General features: G+C 38.9%; 2 protein-coding genes across 7 annotated transcripts in view; one reads left to right on the top strand and one right to left on the bottom strand.

The window, feature by feature from the left end:
- Window positions 1-5,126, top strand: part of rasa2 (RAS p21 protein activator 2) — a 55,151-nt gene extending 50,025 nt beyond the window's left edge. For both annotated transcript variants that reach the window (XM_057347808.1, XM_057347807.1), the window contains exons 23-24: window positions 991-1,171; window positions 1,364-5,126. In XM_057347808.1, the coding sequence (XP_057203791.1) occupies window positions 991-1,171; window positions 1,364-1,394 (212 nt within the window). In that variant the 3' untranslated portion in view covers window positions 1,395-5,126. The remainder of the gene's footprint in view (window positions 1-990; window positions 1,172-1,363) is intronic.
- A 2,464-nt stretch (window positions 5,127-7,590) lies between these two features.
- Window positions 7,591-19,244, bottom strand: part of LOC130562950 (transmembrane protein 255B) — a 29,844-nt gene continuing 18,190 nt past the window's right edge. For 3 of the 5 annotated variants that reach the window (XM_057348295.1, XM_057348296.1, XM_057348299.1), the window contains 3 exons: window positions 18,557-18,716; window positions 15,190-15,327; window positions 7,597-10,285 (listed from right to left, as the gene is read on the bottom strand). In XM_057348295.1, the coding sequence (XP_057204278.1) occupies window positions 10,136-10,285; window positions 15,190-15,327; window positions 18,557-18,716 (448 nt within the window). In that variant the 3' untranslated portion in view covers window positions 7,597-10,135. Of the gene's footprint in view, window positions 10,286-15,189; window positions 15,328-18,556; window positions 18,717-19,244 lie in introns of all 5 variants that reach the window. The other 2 variants (XM_057348297.1, XM_057348298.1) reach the window with 2 other exon arrangements.

Below are 19,244 nucleotides of genomic sequence, written 5' to 3'. Positions count from 1 at the left end.
GCGAATTTGAACCAAACTTGAACTTTACTACGCAGGGAAATATCTTGAGACGGGCTTGCGTTTCCGGTCTGACGCATTCGCATACGTATGAATGGAAGTCAATGGATGACCGTGGCATAAGATGTCATCGCGTTTTCGCTTCTTTGCCGAAGGAGATAACGAATTTACGAAACGCGCTCTGTAGAGCAGTTTGTCCGTCTATGGCTACTGTAGAAACAACATGGTGAATTCTATGTAAGGGGACCCGCGCTGTATGTAGATAGAAATAGCTCATTCTAAGATAATAAAAACATAACGCTTCATTATGTTTATATGAATATTATATCGCATTTCTGTTAATAGATCCTCCACAAAATTACATGCTGCACCTTTACTTGCGTAAATATATGAAATAATACTTTGTTAATATATTATAATATAATATATAATAAGAATTATTTTTCAAATTATTAGCGCTTGGTTCCAATATATGGAAAGGTATTATTTAACATATGTTTTCAAGTTTATTTGTATAGCGCTTTTTACAATATGATATTGTTTCAAAGCACCTCAACATGAAACATGAAAAAGCAGCTTTACAAAAAGACATTGAATATTTAAAAACAATACAGTTACAATTTTGTACAATCTATAAATACACTTCATGAAGTGCATCATGGGATACTTTTTGTTTCCTTTTTTTGTCCAACTCTGTTAAAAAACAAATGAATGTTTTGTAAAGAAATTCATACGTTGGCAAAACTCAAGCATACTCAAAAATCCAACTTTTTTCCCTCAAAACAAATCCTTCGGATCAAAGGGTCTTTTAATGTCATGAGAAAAATGCAGTCAAGTGTGTCTAAACTTTTGACTGGAACCGTACGTCACATGAAGTTAAATGCCTTGCGATCTTTCCTTCCTCTTCTGTCAAAACCTGTGTTGGATGGTTCCAGACAGTCATAGAGGCTGTGTGCAATCGATACGTGACCGCTTCCATATGTGTGTCCGCAGATGCCTGTGCCGGTATGTCTGTGTATCTCGGTCAGCAGAAAGAGCAGGAGGAGTATTCGGCCTTCACTATACAAGACCCGAAAGAGACCTTCCGCACCATTACAGAGCTCAGATCCGTGCTGGAGGACCTGCAGGCTCATCACGACTCGAAGGGCGTGCTGACCGATGAGCCAGGCACTATGTAAGATACCTACTACATTTTCAAAAAGACATTCTTGCGTCCTAATGTTACATTTGCAGTATACTGATACACAGATGAGCATAGCATACTGTAACCCATAATGCATTCAATTTGACTCTCCATATCAAGTGGAACCACAATTATTATTCCTGATGCAAGAATATAAGTCTAATATGTTGTTTTTGTTTGCAGTGAGAATCCTATTGTGGGAAAGACTGCATAACACTGTGGCTACAGGACCAAGTGATACTGATACAGCCACACCAGCAGATGGCGCTGTGTTGGTCGACATATAGCGGCAGAACCTCTGAGAACATTCAGAGAAGTGCCGCCAGCGCCCACACGTGACTGAATCAAACCTCTCCAGATAATCGGTGTTCTGGCATACACGGAAGAATTTGGCCAGTCCAGAGTGAAATGTCTGTGAGTCGCTATCAACGGAAACATCTAAGCTATTTCTGTGTGTGCCCATCTCATCTCAGTCTTATATCAGTTGTTTAGTAACCTCAAGCATCGGTCGGCACAGTACGAAAAGATTCTCATCAGCTCTTATTCATTCCTAACCAGGCTGTGAAAGTCCAGACATCACCAGTTTGTCTGAGAAATTATAGCTGCTAAAATCCTCTATGAAAGAACTCAACCTTTGATTTTTTTATGCTTCGTCCATCAATGAATAATCCTACAGTCCTTTCACACAGTCAGATTAACTCTGTCAAAGGGAATTTTAGTATTTTTATTCCTTTATGCCATTTCCGTGAGCATGTGTATGATTTTCTATCTGTGATGGATAGAAGGAATCTGCCTTATAAATTCAGTAGAGGTACTTACAGTCCCGCACTCGTGTCTGAATTAGGGAGTAAAGCAGAAGCACTTTAGATATTTGGAATATTCCAGATGAGATCGTTTTAGATACTTGGTATCAAACTTTTTTTCCCAATATTGATCAGTTCCATGATCAGGTTCTGTAGATAACCTTCATATCCTGTAGATTTTTACTAGCTATTTTTCTTACGCCAAAGAAGTTGTTTTGTAGGTTTTCATGACTTGAAAAGGGTACACGTGTAGTTTTCTATGACAGAAATTTTAAATACAGAAAATAGATATCTATATTTCATTGACGTACGTTTTGGGGGCATCGTACATTTTGATAGACCGTGAAGAAAATTTCAATCAATCCGCCTTCGTAAATGTATTTTCTCGTAACAAATGTTTCCATATTTTTTGGTACGCTGTCATAAGCTCTGTGCCAAAACCTAGCAAGCCTGCCGACATTTGAAGACAGGTACGCTCCTCGAAGGCAATCCCATAATGCCTTGCGACAAATCAAGCAAAATGTGAAGACGGTCACCCAATGTTTTGGGTATTTTTATGGTTTTTATTAGAGTATCACGATGTTATCTTACCAGCATGCTAACATCAAACTTTTTTGGAATAAATTGTGAAAGAGTATTTGTGTGAAGTACACAAATTTCAACATTACAAAATTACAAATTATAGATCAGTCACTTGTGACATCAACGACGGTTAAGATCGTCCCTTAAATTGTAGCCGCCTGTGTAGGCAGTAGACAGCAAGCAGCTCACTAAGGTTTGGAACAGAGCTGTAATCCTAGTTTGTTTTATGTGAAGTCACAATCGCATGTGTTACGTTTGTGATGTCACAGTTGTGCTGTAATCTTTTGTGGGATTGTCCTGTCTATCTCTGACCAACCTGCTGATCATTACAGTGGTATGACTTTATTTTACAGTCTTGTTCGGACTATGTACTTACCATTTAAGTATTTAGGTACCAACCCTGAACCTAAACCTAACCCATAGTAAGTACAGGGTGTTTGGTAGTGTAAGTACATTGTAAGTGCATGTACTGTCAAACAAAGTGCAACCATTACAGGTCTACACTTCATATACAGTACATCTAAAAATAACCCTGTGCTCAACTAAACACAACCCATTCACATCAGAGAAGAGTTTTGTGTGTCTTTGCTGCAACGTCTTTGAAGACTGTTAGGTGCTGTTTGCCTTTGTTATGTACTACATACAAACAGCCGTGGAAAAAATTGAGAGACCATTTCAAAATAATTTTCAGTTTTGTCTGAATTTACTATTTCTAGCTATGTGTTTAGTTAAAATTATCATTTTTGTTTCATTCGGTGAACTTGCAATATTTCTTCCAAGTTTCAAATCGAAATATTGTTTCTATTTGCATTTATTTGCAGAAAATGAAAACTGAAATAAGTGAAAATAACAGACCTCAAATACTGCAAAAAAAAACACTTTTTTATGTGATAACCTCGATTTTTATCACAGTTTTCATGTGTCTTGTCATTCTGTCAGTCTTTCACATTGCTGATGGATGACTTTGACACAATTTGAAATTCAACAGACACTGGGATGAAATTACCATCTAGAAATGCTAAATAAATGAAAATTTGGAGCGGTCTCTTAATTTTTTCTGCAGCTGTATATTCGTCTAAATCAGTGATTCTCATACTGCTGGCTTATGATCCAAAACAGCTCTCAGAAATCAGGGAACTTTGTTTAAAGCAGCTAATAAGATGCAACTATCTGCATTTAAATGAAAGGTAACGAAATGAACATAACAAAAGGGACGATTAAACACTTTACATACTTTTTGTTATTGGTGTACAATCAAACTGTGGCATTTTGACTTAAATTCATTGTTTGATAGAAGCTAAGCCAAATGACTCAAAATCTGGTTGCATGACAATGCTTTCATCTTTAAAAAGAATTAGCAAAACTACGCAATGTACAGGAATCTACAACCCCGATTAGATTAAATATCCGTTTACCACTGGAAGTTTTGTGAATTATCCAAGCATGAAACCATTGAAATCTGGTATGATAAACAATTTTGGGTCCTAAAGCAAAACCAGCGGAGAAGCACTGTTGCAGACAAACTGACAGCTAGCATATAGCTACATGTTAGCATGCGAGTATGTATTAAATTGAAGTGTCTCACCTTTTACGTTTCTTAAAAGACACCTTACCAAAATAAGAAAAAAAATTATTTGAAAAAGTAATCGGAAAGCAGATCCAAGGTACATCAAAAACTAATAGATTTATTCAGCATTGATAAAAAAAATGATGCAACATTCCCAATCCAGTTAAAATGTTTAATGCCAGAATATACGTTTTTATTTGATCCATCAAATGGGTGTCATTTCTATATGTTTATCTTTTGTCATACGTGTGATGTGTAGATGTGTAGTACACTGTAAAGTCATGTCAGTGTATTGATGGAAAGGAAGGTGAATGTTCATGTGGTACGCTGAGGCTTCACCAGGCTTCAGCACAAATGTGGTAGTGATGGACCTTCATTCATAACTGTGGTAAAGCCACTTGAGTTCACTTAGCACTGCGCCACAGGCCTGCTTTATTCTTTAGGTTACTCTGTACTCATTCAATGCCCACCATCTTTCATCGTCTGGGCATACATTCATACAAACTCAACATGCGGAGACCATTTCAACCAGCATCCAGTGGCCTTTCAGACCCCCACCCCAGTCTAAAGATGAGTCTTTAACATTCCCAGATTAGCACTTAGAACAATGCAGACAATGACGTTTTTTCTTGAAGTTTTTAACTGAACGGTACAAATCTACAATCGCCCTGTTGAAACAGTTGCTTGTGTTTCACAAATCCCATCAAATATGTGTAAGTCTTTTGAAAACCGTGTCGTTTGAATAATGCATTTCTTAAATTATTATATTTTTAGATGAATAATGTAGGTCTGTAAAACTGCTATAAATATTTGCACAGATTTGACCACTTGTTTGTTTTTACTCCTGATTTTCTTCCAGCGTATTACTAACTGTACTTGACATGTTTGCTTCATTTTGTTATTTAAATGTTTTTATACTATTATTTTCACAATACGAGCTCACATAATTCCTCTGTTATTAGTCCTGTGGAATTAATTTGCAATAAATATATTGTTTGTGCGTTTTTGTGTCGTTTGTTTGTCACCAGTAGTCTGGCGTGTTTCTATGCATCATTGTGCATAGATCAAAATTGTCGCACAAGTCAGTTTAGTGTTGGATTGAATACAAAATGTGGTGGTTGGTTGTGAAAATGCAACCCTGTGATGTCATTTCAGAGATCATTTGAATTGGTTCTAGCTCATTAGACATGATGTTATGGTGCCTGGAAGCCAGTTTGAAATCAGTTTCTTGACATGACTTGACTATCCCAATACTTGGTGCTGTTGTTGTTTCTTTAAAGCTACCACAGTTTACGTTTCTCCCCTCAAAAATCTATCAAATTTCACCAAAACAAGAAAACAAACAAAAGCCACATAGTAACAGTGAGATTCTGGTTACGTTGGATGAACTATCAGCACAGACAGAAGAAAACAATTACGCTTATACATGTCATAAGATCTAAATGGCTAATCATAAAGAATGAGTTTTACGTGGTAAATCTGTTGTGTTCAGTTTAAAACAAAAGCTTTTGTGTGAACGTGGATCAATGGAATCAGTTGCAATGGAAATTGCAGTTGCTTCGCATTTCTTCTCTGCTGCGCTTGATTTATGGAAACACTGCAAAGTTTCGCTCCGCACGTGAACTGTGATTAAAGATGTTTTATCAGAGGCTGGAAATCCTCCAGCGCAAACACTCAACCAATGTACGACCAGCATGATACGATCAACATAGTGTGAAGTGAAGGCTCAACAAAATGATCATAAATTCCACTTGAGTAATGCTGGTAAAAATAATTCTTTGGCTTTAAATAATTTAAAACTAATTGTTTTATGTCAAATGTAGACTTTTAAGAACCTTTTAAGCTGTGTAATGTTCACAGTGCTTACTCCTTGAAAACTATGGAAGGGATAATCCACAGCTAGCCGTGCATTAAAGGTTTTTTTTTTCTATGTCAAAATCAGGTTTATTTTGTTTTAACACATTGCAGAACGATTAAGAAATAAATGTGGTTCCATTAGAATAGAAGCACAATGTGACACACGAATGCTTCTCCTGTTATAATTTATGTTTTGGTTAAGAGTCTTTTTCCAAAAAGATATTTACATGGCCCAAATTATGTTTATTATGGTGAATTTCATTATACTTAAAAGTGTATGAAATTTAGTGGCATCTAGCGGTGAGGTTGTGAATTGCAACCAATGGCTCACGCCACCCCTCACCCCTCCCTTTCAAAGCACTACGGTGGCTGACACAGAACTAAGATGTCGTCACATTTTCGCTTCTTTGCCGAAGAATATCACGTATTTACTAAACGCGCTCTGTAGAGCAGTTTGTCCATTTAGGGCTACTGTAGAAACAACATGGTGAATTCCATGTAAGGGGACCCGCAGTGTATGTAGATAGAAACAGCTCATTCTGTAAGGTAATAAAAACACAACGCTTCATTATGTAAGGTCTTTATGTACCTCTGAAGACATAGTTATAATATACTGCATTTCTGTCAATACATCCTCCAAAAAGCACCTTTAAACAAACTTCCACTGGTCTGAAAAACAGATACTTCTTTTCCAAGCTTACTCTACTGGCTGAACTCAATGAATTTCAGGCTGAAGCTTGTTTATGGTGAATGTGTTTGTGTAACAATCGTCACGGTGGGACAGTGAGTGACTGAGGAGCTGTGGGAAGAGGTTTTGCAGACAGGGCTGTCGACTAGCTTGACAGTCTCCGAGAAGAGTTCAGAAATTTGGTTGTTCTGGGTTCAATTGTTCTTAACTTCATGCCAGATGGGAAAGACTTAGACCAGCACCAGGAATGAACTGTGCTTTCATCACTACCCAACAGAGACAATATATTTACTGTGCACATGTCGTTCAGGATTGTGAAATTGCATGCAGATACTTTAAATGTGTAAGTACAATATAATAACACACAATACACATAAGAAAACTGGGTAACACTTTAGATTACGGCCCGCAATGTACCGCGTAATTAAACAGGATTTGCAGCGTAATTAATTGTAACAATAATGAACCGTTACAGTACAAATCTGTAGTTAAAGGGGAAGAATATGCAAAATTTGGGGAATAAAGCAATAAAAGGAAAGAATAAAATTACAAAAAATATGTATGAGGGAACTGCATAAACATCCAAATCTTGAACTTGATTCTCAAAAGACACATTTTACACATTAAAACTCATCAAAATAACTCATAATTGAAAGAAATACCTGCAGACATGTACTCCAGAGGTACATTATTGTTACGATTAGTTATGCTGTAAATTCTGTTTAATTATGCGGTAGATTGGGTCGTAATCTAAAGTGTTACCGAAAACTGCATGCAATGTGTATTGTGTATAAGTACACTGTAGTTAAGACATCTAATATAAAGTGACACTGAGGCTTTTGCTGTATTATGATCTTTTCTGTTCTATTCTCTCATTTATATCTACCTGTATCTGGGCTTGCATGAGGGTTAATAAATTATGAGAGACTTTTTATGATATCACTGTCAGATTTATTGCATTGAAAGAAATTTCTAGTGAATTCCTGTAGTAATGCAAATGATATAATCCTCTAACCCTGACTACTATTTCTCACATTTACTGTATGTGCTGCACAAACTGATTGCCATATCACAAGAGCGATTCAAAAGAATTATACAGTTTACAACTTTATTTCTTGATGTCATCCATAAATATGACTTGGTGAGTCTCGTCACATTGATTTCCATCGACAGTGGAGGTGAAGATGACAACACCTATCATTCCACGCTCCTTCACAGTGTCATAGTATATAAATATCATTTCAATATTAAAGACACATGTGTCACAGATTGAGCTTGTTATCTTTGTTGTTACAAGGGTTTCTAATTATAAATGTACTATTTTCATCCTTTAGCCAGAATTGCTGAAATACCATCACATTATGACTTAAAGCAATAAGAATTTTCATTCCCAACCCAAATGTCCCACTGTCCAGCTTAGTATATCTCGTAAGATGGTGACAGAATGTTTTCTATCACTCCTCATCCTCAATGGTTATCACATGTGATGTCCCACAAGGCTCCATTTTGGGCCCGTTATTTTCTATGCATCTAGGTTCTCTCTTTCAGAAGTACTCCTGCTTATGCTGATGAGACTCTACATTCTTGTCAGGTTAAATGATTGTTGTTCCATTAGTAATCTCATCTCTTGTCTTGAGGAACTATGGGAATATAAAAATGGTGTCCAAAAAATGCCCGGAGATGGTATTTGCAGAGCATTTGCTCTTTATGATGATAAAGTTCGATTAAAACCATTTAAATATGAGGATATATTTAGAGGGACAAGCACTAAAAACCTTTAACGTATTTTCCTAAGTTTTTGGCCAGAACTGCAAATCATCTTGACCTTGCCAGAATGTATTTTAATGTTAATACTGGTGCACTTACAGTAGTGAACATCTATTTTAAATGCATTACAAAGATGTGATCTTTGATTTTATAAACTATGAGACCAATAATTTTCTGGAACAGCGGTCCACAGATGCTGTCAAAGGTGGTAACTTGTATCGAACCCGGTGCATTCCTCTGCTATAAAACTATTTAACGTTGTTACACATGGTATACATTCAGTCTGAGATCCTTTCCGTGTGGTGTTGATAACTGTAACATATTTCACGAAGCTGGTGGACAGATGGAGTTTATCGGAAGCATGAAATAAATGGGAAGAACGTTATACTTGAAACAGATTGTACCCCTTCTGAGTGGCTCATCAAAACACATTACATCAGTTAATGTAGTTCATTTGTGGGACGCACAGAACAAAACACTGATTTACTGACAGACCCTGAAACCTCTGGATCTACTGTACACAACATGAAGGTAATCCACACAATGCACTATTATTTTTATGTATTTTATAACAAATACATGAATATATGAAATATGGCAATGGTCATTGGTTCCTTATGTATTCTGCAACTGATAATATTGCATCAAAGAGAAAGGACAGAAATGTATGGGTTTGGAGCAACGTTAAGTTGAGTAACTGGTGACCTATTGATAGTTAAATGTTATTCTTATTTTTAGTTCTTCACTGACATTTGCTTGATTTAATTAGACACTCCATGTGGGCTTTGGGTTGTTTGGGTAATTTCGGGAATTTGTGATCTTGTTAGTCAAAACCAAAATGTTTTAGAAAAATATGAATATTTTATATATTTATGTGTTATATATATTTTAAATGTTGTTCATCAAGTAAGTGAATGATCTGTTGGTATCCAAAAATGATTCACAAGGAAAATGCCCCACTTCAAAAAAATATATATGATTATTCAAATAAAAATATACAATTGCTTTATAAAGTAATATAAAATATGCCATTACATAAAAAATAAAACAGAAATAAAACACATTCACACAGATACAAACATTTACATGACATTTTTGAAGGTCTGTTCCTTTTCCTTGTTTTAAAAAGTGCAGTTAAATCATTTTAAATCAATTGTTTTAAATCATATTTTAAATCAAAGCCAGTTAGACATTGATTCGAAATAAACAGTATTTTTCAGCTATAATGTATTTAAGTTAAATGTGTTCATTTTTAGCCTATGTTCAACTGAGAACTGAGTCTGTTAGTCTTTGTTAGTATCTTAAACATAACATGAAAAATCATTCCTACACATGTAACTTTCATGTGTGATGTCATTTTGAATTAAACAGATAATACACAAGGAAATGAGACCTAAATTCATAACTTTTTCCGTCAGGGTTTGATTGGTTTGTTGTTACATGGCAATGAATTTATTGTCATTGCTCTCCTGCTCCATTATCTTCTATTGTATGAACACAAAACCACTGAGACATTTCTCAAAATATCTTTCTTTGTGTTCCACTGAAGAAAGAATCAAATACAGATTTTGGCTGAATAAATGATGACTGATTTTTTTGTTTGGGTTATCTCTTTAAGGGGAGTCCAATCTTAATGTGTAAGGTTTGGTTTATATAAGAAGCGCAGACTTGCATCACAATAGTCAGATGGTTTAAGTGCAGAAGGTGGAGGTCTTGTCGGGTAGCAGGTTATAGAGGGGGGCAAAGGGGGGTGGGTTGGTCTGTGTGTGGGACGTATATGAAGATCCTGTCTGTTGAACACTGGATCCAGCTGATGCAGGTGAGATGTAGAGTGAAGCCCTCTGCAGGTCAAAACAAGTGCACAAACAGTTACTTATCAGACAAACACACACACACACACACACACACACACACACACACACACACACGCACACACACGCACACACACAAATACACCACACTCATAAATAATATAACGTGGTTTATGTTGTGTTATAGAAAGAGTGACTGTACTGTAAAATATATCATAGTTAAATTACTAAAGAAGTGGATATAAATGTTGATTTTAGTTTACAATAGTATTATATAAAAAGAAAGAGATACATCTAGCACAGTTATGTACGAAATTGGTTGCCAGGTAAATATACAGTTTAATAGTGATTATATACACTGTATACACAAAAATGTTGGGTAGGGTCATACAATGGACAAACCCAACACCTGGGTTATAACTTATCTTGTGTTATTTTAACCCATTGTTGGGTCAAATATGAACATTTTCTGGGTTAATATGTACATTTTTGACCAACTGCTTTGACATTTTTAAGAGTGTAAAATATTTAACCACAAAATACTTGACCAGTCACAATAAAGTATTCCAGAGCAAGGTTTTTTGGAAAAATTTCAAAACCCAAACTTCAAAAAATGTAATGTCGCCTCAGATATAAACGGAAATAAGTTCAAGGCACTAAAATTATAATGATAAAGAAAAACCAAAATAAAACCCAAATAAAAAATAATCTTATATACAGTAGCAACGTAAAAACAAACACATAAATAATAAAATGACAAAAGCATAACAAAATAGCAAACAATGACAAAAAAATTAAAAGCTAAAAAGAAAAGCTAACTTAAAATATGAAGTATAAGAACTATAAGAGAGTATACTGTATATGTGTGTATGTAAAATACAGTTTGTGGGAGAAGCATTTTGTTGCAGCTGAAGTCAACTGAAGCGCATAAGTGTAATTGATTAATCTTGTCTTGTTGAGTTTAAATGCAGTGTCGTTGCTTTGTTTACTACTGCGTTTGTCACGTGTTGAAGTCGCGTTTGTTCTCGTGCTGGTTTCGTTTGTTATTGGGAGATATTGGGAGGCGTGTCCTGCTGATTTCAATATCGTGAATTGACACCGCGGCAGCCTAATCGCGTGAAGACCGAAGAGCGTAAAGACCATCGACTCTACCTGCATGATTCCACCGAGCAAGGACACTGACAAGGCACTTGAGTATTGCACTTCAGTATTAACTTTTTGCACTTCTATTTATTCTCTTCTTGTTATTTGTCTTGTATATTTCTTATTCCCCGATTTTGACTATGTGTTTTCAAATCCCTACTGTCACTACAACTCGTAAATCACCGGTATCACGTAGAAGGCCACGCAATGCTAATGCTAATAATCTGCGCACTCGTTCAACGTTCACAACTACCTCGATTACATTTCCCATTGGTTTATGGAACTAACAATCTGCTGTAAACAGAGCAGATTTCATTACAGCTACAGTATTTCTAAACACTCTGGTCTTTCTCTTTTAGCACTTACTGAAACCTGGATCAAGCCAGAGCACACTGCCACACCAGCTGCTCTCTCAAATAACTACACTTTCTCCCACAGCCCACGAATATCATGGAGGGGTGGAGGAACTGGTCTACTTATCCCCAACGACTAGAAATTCAAACAGCTGGCACCCTCATGTGACAACATCTCCTTCGAGTCACATGCTGTTACTATCATCCACCCTGTTAAAACTCATGTTGTGGTCATCTATCGTCCCCCAGATCAGCTTGGAAATTTCTTGGAGGAGTTTGATACGCTGCTGTCATCCTTCCCTGAGGACGGTACTCCTCTGGTGGTACTTGGAGACTTCAACATCCACCTTGAAAAACCACAGGCTGCCAACTTCAACAATCTGACTGCGTCGTTTGACCTCAAGTGAGTTCCCACTTCAGCAACCCATAAGTCTGGTAATCAACTAGATCTTATCTACACACGACACTGCTCCACTCATCACTCCCAGGTCACCCCACTGCACACATCGGATCATTTCGTCATCACTCTTGATCTCGACCTAACTTCTCCAGACACTACACCTGCTTCCCCACTGGTCACATTCACGCGCAACCTACGATCACTCTCTACCTCCCGCTTATCCTCTGCGGTCTCCGCTACGCTCCCTCCCTCTGAACAGCTCTCCCTCTCTTGGATACTAACAGTGCCACCAACGAGCTTTGCTCCACACTAACCTCCTGCTTAGACAACCTATGCCCTCTAACATCTAGGCCATCTCGTGCATCCCCTTCTGCCCCCTGGTTATCTGATGGTCTCCGTGATCATTGCGCCACGCTCAGGTCTGCTGAGAGAAAGTGGCGCAAATCTAAAGAACCTATTGACCTCAGTCTCTCCTCTCTTCTTTCTCTGCTGATGTCTCCTCTGCAAAAACCCAGTACTACCACACTAAAATCAACATCTCGCCTGACTCTCGTACTCTCTTTAAAACCTTCTCTGCTCTTCTTTGCCCGCCTTCCCCCTCACCTCCATCTGACTTAACAGCTAATGATTTTGCATCTTTCTTCGTAAAGAAAACGACCACCATCAGCAGTCAGTTCTCTGTGCCGCTGCCTCTTGATCACGCCCAAACCCCCGACACATGCTCGTTCCCCTCTTTCTCTCTCCTATCTCAAGATGATGTCTCCAAGGTCATGCCTTCTAACCACCCAACTACCTGCCCACTAGATCGCATCCCCACTCATCTCCTCCAGGCCATCTCTCCATTGGTTGTTCCCGCTCTGACCCACATTATCATCTCGTCTCTCACCACTGGTACATTTCCCACACTCTTCAAAGAGGCCCATATTACCCCGCTACTGAAGAAACCCACTCTTAATCCTGCACTGTTAGAGAACTACAGACCGGTATCACTCCTCCCCTTCATTGCTAAAACTCTTGAACGTGTTGTATGTAACCAGCTCTCATCCTTTCTCACCCAGAACAACCTCCTGGACAGCAACCAGTCTGGTTTCAAGAGCGGTCATTCCACTGAGACTGCGCTGCTCTCTGTCATTGAAGCCCTGAGACTGAGGAGGGGTGCTACAATGGTTCAGGTCTTACCTCACAGGTAGGTCATTTAGAGTATCCTGGAGAGGTCTCTGAGTCCCAACATCTCGACACAGGGGTGCCTCAGGGCTCAGTGCTTGGTCCGTTGCTATTTTCCATACACATGACAACCCTAGGCTCTGTCATTTGGAAACATGGCTTTTCCTATCACTGCTATGCGGATGATACACAACTCCACCTGTCATTTCAGCCTGACGATCCGACTGTTTCTGCACGCATTTCAGGATGCCTAGCCGACATCTCGCTCTGGATAAATGACCATCACCTGCAGCTGAACCTTGCTAAAACAGAACTGCTTGTAATCCCGGCCGACACAAAGAGTCATCACAACTTCTCCATTCAACTGGGCTCATCAACCATCACATCTTCCAGAACGGCTAGAAACCTGGGAGTGTCGATCGACGATCAGCTTAACTTCACTGATCAGGTTGCCAGCACCACCCGGTCCTGTAGATTCATCCTCTACAATATTAGGAAAATTAGACCTTTCCTATCTGAGCATGCTACGCAAGTCCTAGTCCAGGCTCTTGTTCTGTCCAGACTGGACTACTGCAATGCGCTACTGGCTGGACTTCCAGCTTGCAGAACCAAACCTCTACAGATGATCCAGAATTCAGCGGCAAGAGTGGTCTTCAATGAACTGAAGAGAGCGCACATCACTCCTCTCTTCATTAAGTTACATTGGCTCCCTATATTCACTCAAATCAAATTCAAGACATCTTTAAGAATCGTCTGAAAACACATCTCTTCCATCAACACCTGACTGATCAGTTCTGACTTCTATCTCTTTTCTACTCTGTCAAAAAAAAAAAAAAAACTTAGCTCTATATACTGTGGTAAGCTATATGAGACCAGTTTTCTTTTATTGCACTTATGCTTTCTGTTGTCCTTATGTTGTTCCAGTTGCTTCCATTGTTTCCCTCATCTGTAAGTTGCTTTGGATAAAAGCGTCTGCTAAATCACTAAATATAAATGTAAGATTTTATTTTTATTTTTATGAATTTACTATTTATAGATGTGTTTATAAAATTGTCTTTTTTGTTTTATTCTGTAAACTATACTGACAACATTTCTCAAAAATTCCAAATACAACATTTGGGGTTTTTTTGCATTTAAATACAGAAAATGAAAATTTGAGAATTTTTGATCATACCAAAAAATATGTTTTCATACTATGAATACAGCAAAGAAAAAACATAAATTTTTAAACAATAGTCCTTTTTTGTATGTATTAAAAAGAGTTAAAAAAAGAAATATTAGATGGAATAACCCTGATTTTTAGTCTTTTATGTGTGATCGATGCTGGGTAACAATGTAACTCCTGAGGTTTCTGCCTTTTTGGGATTTCAAAGACACTGGAATTGAATGACCACCATACCTAAACTGTAGTAATGCTTAATAAAGGCAAAGTTTCAGTGGGCTTTTTATTTTTGCTTTAGGTTTGTTTGTCGTTTTCGTCATGAGCGTGTCTAATATCAGATGCTAGGGAGCTGTGTTTGAATTGGCCAGACACATTTATGGTTATTCTTCCAAAAGCAACTGAAAAGTAGTCTACTCAACAGGAATGAGGTTTGCTGAGGGATCTGGGATTGGTCAGACCTCTGGCCAGAGCTCTCAGCAGGGCAGAGGTTTGATCTGGACAAGCCCAGGGATCAGTGTATTTAGGCAGGGTTTGCTGTGGGAATTTGGACAGGGACTGTTCTGTCCACACATCACATTGACAGGGGATATTTTATATTTGAGGGAGTCTCGTGCGAAATTGTAATGGCTCAAAAGCCTCTCGACATCATACCATAAAAGACCATAAATGGGAACAGAATCTGTGTGTGTGTCGTTGTACTCAGTGTACTGACCGGGTAGAGCTGATGTCCAATCTGTGAGCTGGCCTCCATTAGCAGAGGTGCAGTGGGAGATGAACAGTTTCCCCCTTCAAATGACAAGAGAGATGAACCCCCCCACCGGGGCACATCAGGACAGACCCCCCCACTTCTCTGCCAAGACAACAGCACAAAACAAGTACAACCTGTTAATGCAAGGGCATTTATTAAAGCAGTTTCTGTATACATTATATTGTAATAATACAATGTACTCTATAACACAATTTTAAATAAAAAAAAAATGATTTTATGTTTCTGAAATTTAACATGCTGAATGAGAATGAGTCTCCAGTCGTAATGGCTGCCAAACCAGAGTCTCCAGCCGTCATGGCCGCCAGTCCAGAGACCTCTCGCAAGATGGCCGCCAGTCCAGAGCCCGTTCGCAAGATGGCTGCCAGCCCAGAACTTCCAGCCATCATGGTCACTTCGCTGGTCGTCCGAAGTCCGGTGGTCCCGGAGGCATCTGTTCCTGAGGTACTGTCACCAGAGTCAGCTGTCGGTTGTGGCTTCAGCTTTGTGTTGTGTCTGGGCTGTGCACTGCTCTTCCACTCCAGAAGGTCGCTGACAAGATGGACACTCGGGACTCTTCCGTGCCAGGTGCCTTAGTCAAGATGGCAGCTCTGACTGCACCTCCATGTCGTCCAGCCCTGCCTGCGCCTCCATGTCGTCCAGTCCTGCCTGCCACGACCAGGCTTCCAGCCCTGCTGGCCACGCCCAGGCTTCCTGCTCTGCCGGCCACTCCCAGGCTTCCTGCTCTGCCGGCTCTGCCTCTGCACCACGGCCAAGGTCTGCCTCTGCTCCACGGCCCAGGATTACCCTCTTGTTTTGCCGTTTGGTTGGACTATCTCATGGTTTTCGGATTTACCTGCCTGCCCTTGACTACGATTTGCCTGCTGTCTTTGGATTGTTTGAAGTTTAGCTTTTAATAAACAACATGCACTTGGATTCTCTACTCTCTGCAGTGTTTCACTCGTTACACATGCAAGTGGAAACTTTCATACAAGAAACCTGCCTGCAGAGAGACTCATATTGTACTGAAGTAAATTTAAAGAATGGGGTACCAGAGAAGGTTTGTGAATTAACTGTTGAAACAGAAGAACCAGAAGAACTACATATAAGTTTGCAGACATTAACAATTTTTTCACTGAAAAACTGAAGAAAATCTTTACATAACTGATCACATGCAGTCAAGGAGCTCGAAGCATCTGCATTGAGTAAACTGTCAATTGGGTTGAAAAGCTTTCTAGCATTATTTTGATTATTTGTAATAATACATGAATAAAATGTAGATCTTGCAGTATCAATAGTCACTCTATAATGTGCCAAACGGTCTCTCCAAGCTTGGTAAAACACGTTTAAACCAGTGCAACACCACTTTCGCTCCAGCAACCTTCTGCGAACGCAAGTCATCATTATACCAGGGGGCCGACTGTACAAATGAGACGTGACGTGTTTTTAGGGGAGCAATTACATCTAAGTTGGATGTGAGAGCATTGTTAAATGATAAAATTTGATCCTCGAGTGACGCAGAGGACATAACATTTAAGGTAAAGAGAATCGAATTAGCAAAAACAGCATAATCGATTGATTGCCATTTACAGAATGTAATAACACGTGTGGGCTCTCGAGTAGTATGAGCAATCTCAATGTCAAAGAAAATCCTTGGACATAGCACAGGTGTTCTGATCTACATGTATGTTAAAATCACCCAGAATCAGAATTCTCACAAATTTGGCTGACAATATGGACAGAAGGTCAGCAAATTCAGACAAAAAGAGCCCATTTGGTTTTGGGGGTCTAGTGACCATAGCAGCATGAGGAGCTGCACAATGAGCAGGTACACTTAAGACCAGACATTCAAATGTTTAAAAAGGAGGTACAGGTACAGGGTATATACTGTATTGCAATTCGTAAACCACTATAATTCCACCACCTCTACCAGTAGACCGTGAGACAGCAAAAATCCCACTAGGGACAGCTGATTTAAAAGCAGACCATCATCCTGTTCACATTTATGCATTTGGCAGACGCTTTTATCCAAAGCAACTTACAGTGCATTAAGTCTATACATGTCATTTTTATCAGTGTGTGTTCCCTGGGATCAAACCCACAACCTTGCATTGTTAGCACAATGCTCTACCAACTGAGCTACACAGGAACATCTTTATGCCAAGTTTCCGTGAGAAACAGCAAGTCCAGCTTATTGTCCATGATAAAACTTGATATTTACTGCCATAGTAGGGAAAATACATTTAGCAGCCACTTTATCTAAAGCGACTTACATTGCTTTACTCATTTGTTTCTGAATATGTGCAATCGCCTGGGATTAAACTCACGACTTTAGCATTGTTAGGACCTTGCTCTTACCACTGAGCTACAGGAAAGCTCATCTTTTACACACATTTGGTATTGTTCAGCGTGATGTGAACTCAGCATTGTATTTTAAGTGTATGTTATAAAAGGAACTGCGATACTCGAGTAATATGAAACAATGAAAGACTTGATTTAGTTTTTGGTCTGCCTAAAAAACTCATAGCAAGGTTACAGTATGTTCAAAACTCAGCAGCTAGAGTTCTCACCTCCACCAGTCGCTATGCTCACATTACTTCCCTACTGCATGATCTTCACTGGCTACCCGAGGCATCACGTATTCACTTTAAGATATTACTTCTAACATTTAAGGCATTAAATGGTCTCGCGCCTCCATATCTGTCTGATCTACTCTGCTCCTACTCTCCTGCCCGGACCCTCAGATCATCTGAGCTTGGTCTTTTGTCCATTTCTCGTTTTCGGCTGTCCACTGTAGGTGGTAGGTCATTTAGTGTTAATGCTCCCAAATTATGTTATTCGCTACCGCTTACACTTCGTAATATATCATCCTTGCCTACCTTCAAGACACAGCTAAAAACGTATCTTTTCAATATGTATTTTGGATAATGTGGCTATTTGTGGCCTTATGTGCATGTTGTAATGTGTATGTGGATGTGCAAATGTATGTATAGCACTATGTGAAGCGACCTTGAGCTATGAAAAGACGCTATATAAATAAAACTTCTTCTTCTTCTTCTTGATTTATTTCACCCGCAAGTGGCCCTTTATCCTCTTTACACACACATGTGTACATTATTCTCTTTTCATTGATCACTTCCAAACACATTCGTATTATTATTGTTGTTTGTTAGCTTGATCTTTGGCACCATTTAATCGGTTTTGGAATCATAAGATGGAAAACAGCTAGGAACAGATCTTGTTCAGAAGGCACTCGCAATTCAGAATAGCTCAACCACACCCAAACCCCCCCCCCCACCTTTTGCTTCTCTCGCTGGTTCATTTACAGACTCACCATGTCTTTGATACTGCCCAACACAGCAGTGGTCAGGATTCCAGTCACAAAGCCCAGCAGATTGAGGACAGTTAGGACCCACAGGAGAACATACAGCGACAGGACGTCCTGACAGCTCTGCACACCAACAAACTCATAATAACTGTTCAGATATCCTCCACTGGAAAAGAATTAAGATGCAAGAATTTAATTCTATAATGCTCGTTGGTTTGCTCGTTCTTTTTTTTCTATACTGTTCAGGGTAGGCAACGGATGTTATGGCTGTGGTGTTATTGGTAGATGCTATGCATTGATCAAATGTCATATTCTGGACCCTTCATATATGACTTACTTTAAATAATAGTAATATTGTATATAGTTATGTGACTATTCATGGTAAAAGGGATAGTTCGCCCAAAGATGAAAATTTGGTAACCGAACAATGGTGGTACCCATTCACCTCTATCGTGCGGACACAAAACCAATGCAAGTCAATGGGTACCGCCATTGTTCTGTTATCAACGTTCTTCAAAATGTCTTTTTGTGTGTTCTGCAGAAGAAAGAAAGTCATACAGGTTTAACCTCCTACGACCTGGCGTCCACATGTGTGGACATCACATTTTTGGTTGTGTGCACGATAATACTTAATTCTATTTAACTGGAACCTGTTATTCACAAACATGGACCTTTACACTGCCATCTGGTGGTG

Source organism: Triplophysa rosa, linkage group LG12, assembly GCF_024868665.1.
Source record: "Triplophysa rosa linkage group LG12, Trosa_1v2, whole genome shotgun sequence".
Taxonomy (NCBI): domain Eukaryota; kingdom Metazoa; phylum Chordata; class Actinopteri; order Cypriniformes; family Nemacheilidae; genus Triplophysa; species Triplophysa rosa.
The sequence above is the reverse complement of the archived record's forward strand: the minus strand, read 5'-3'. Positions and strand labels throughout refer to the sequence as shown.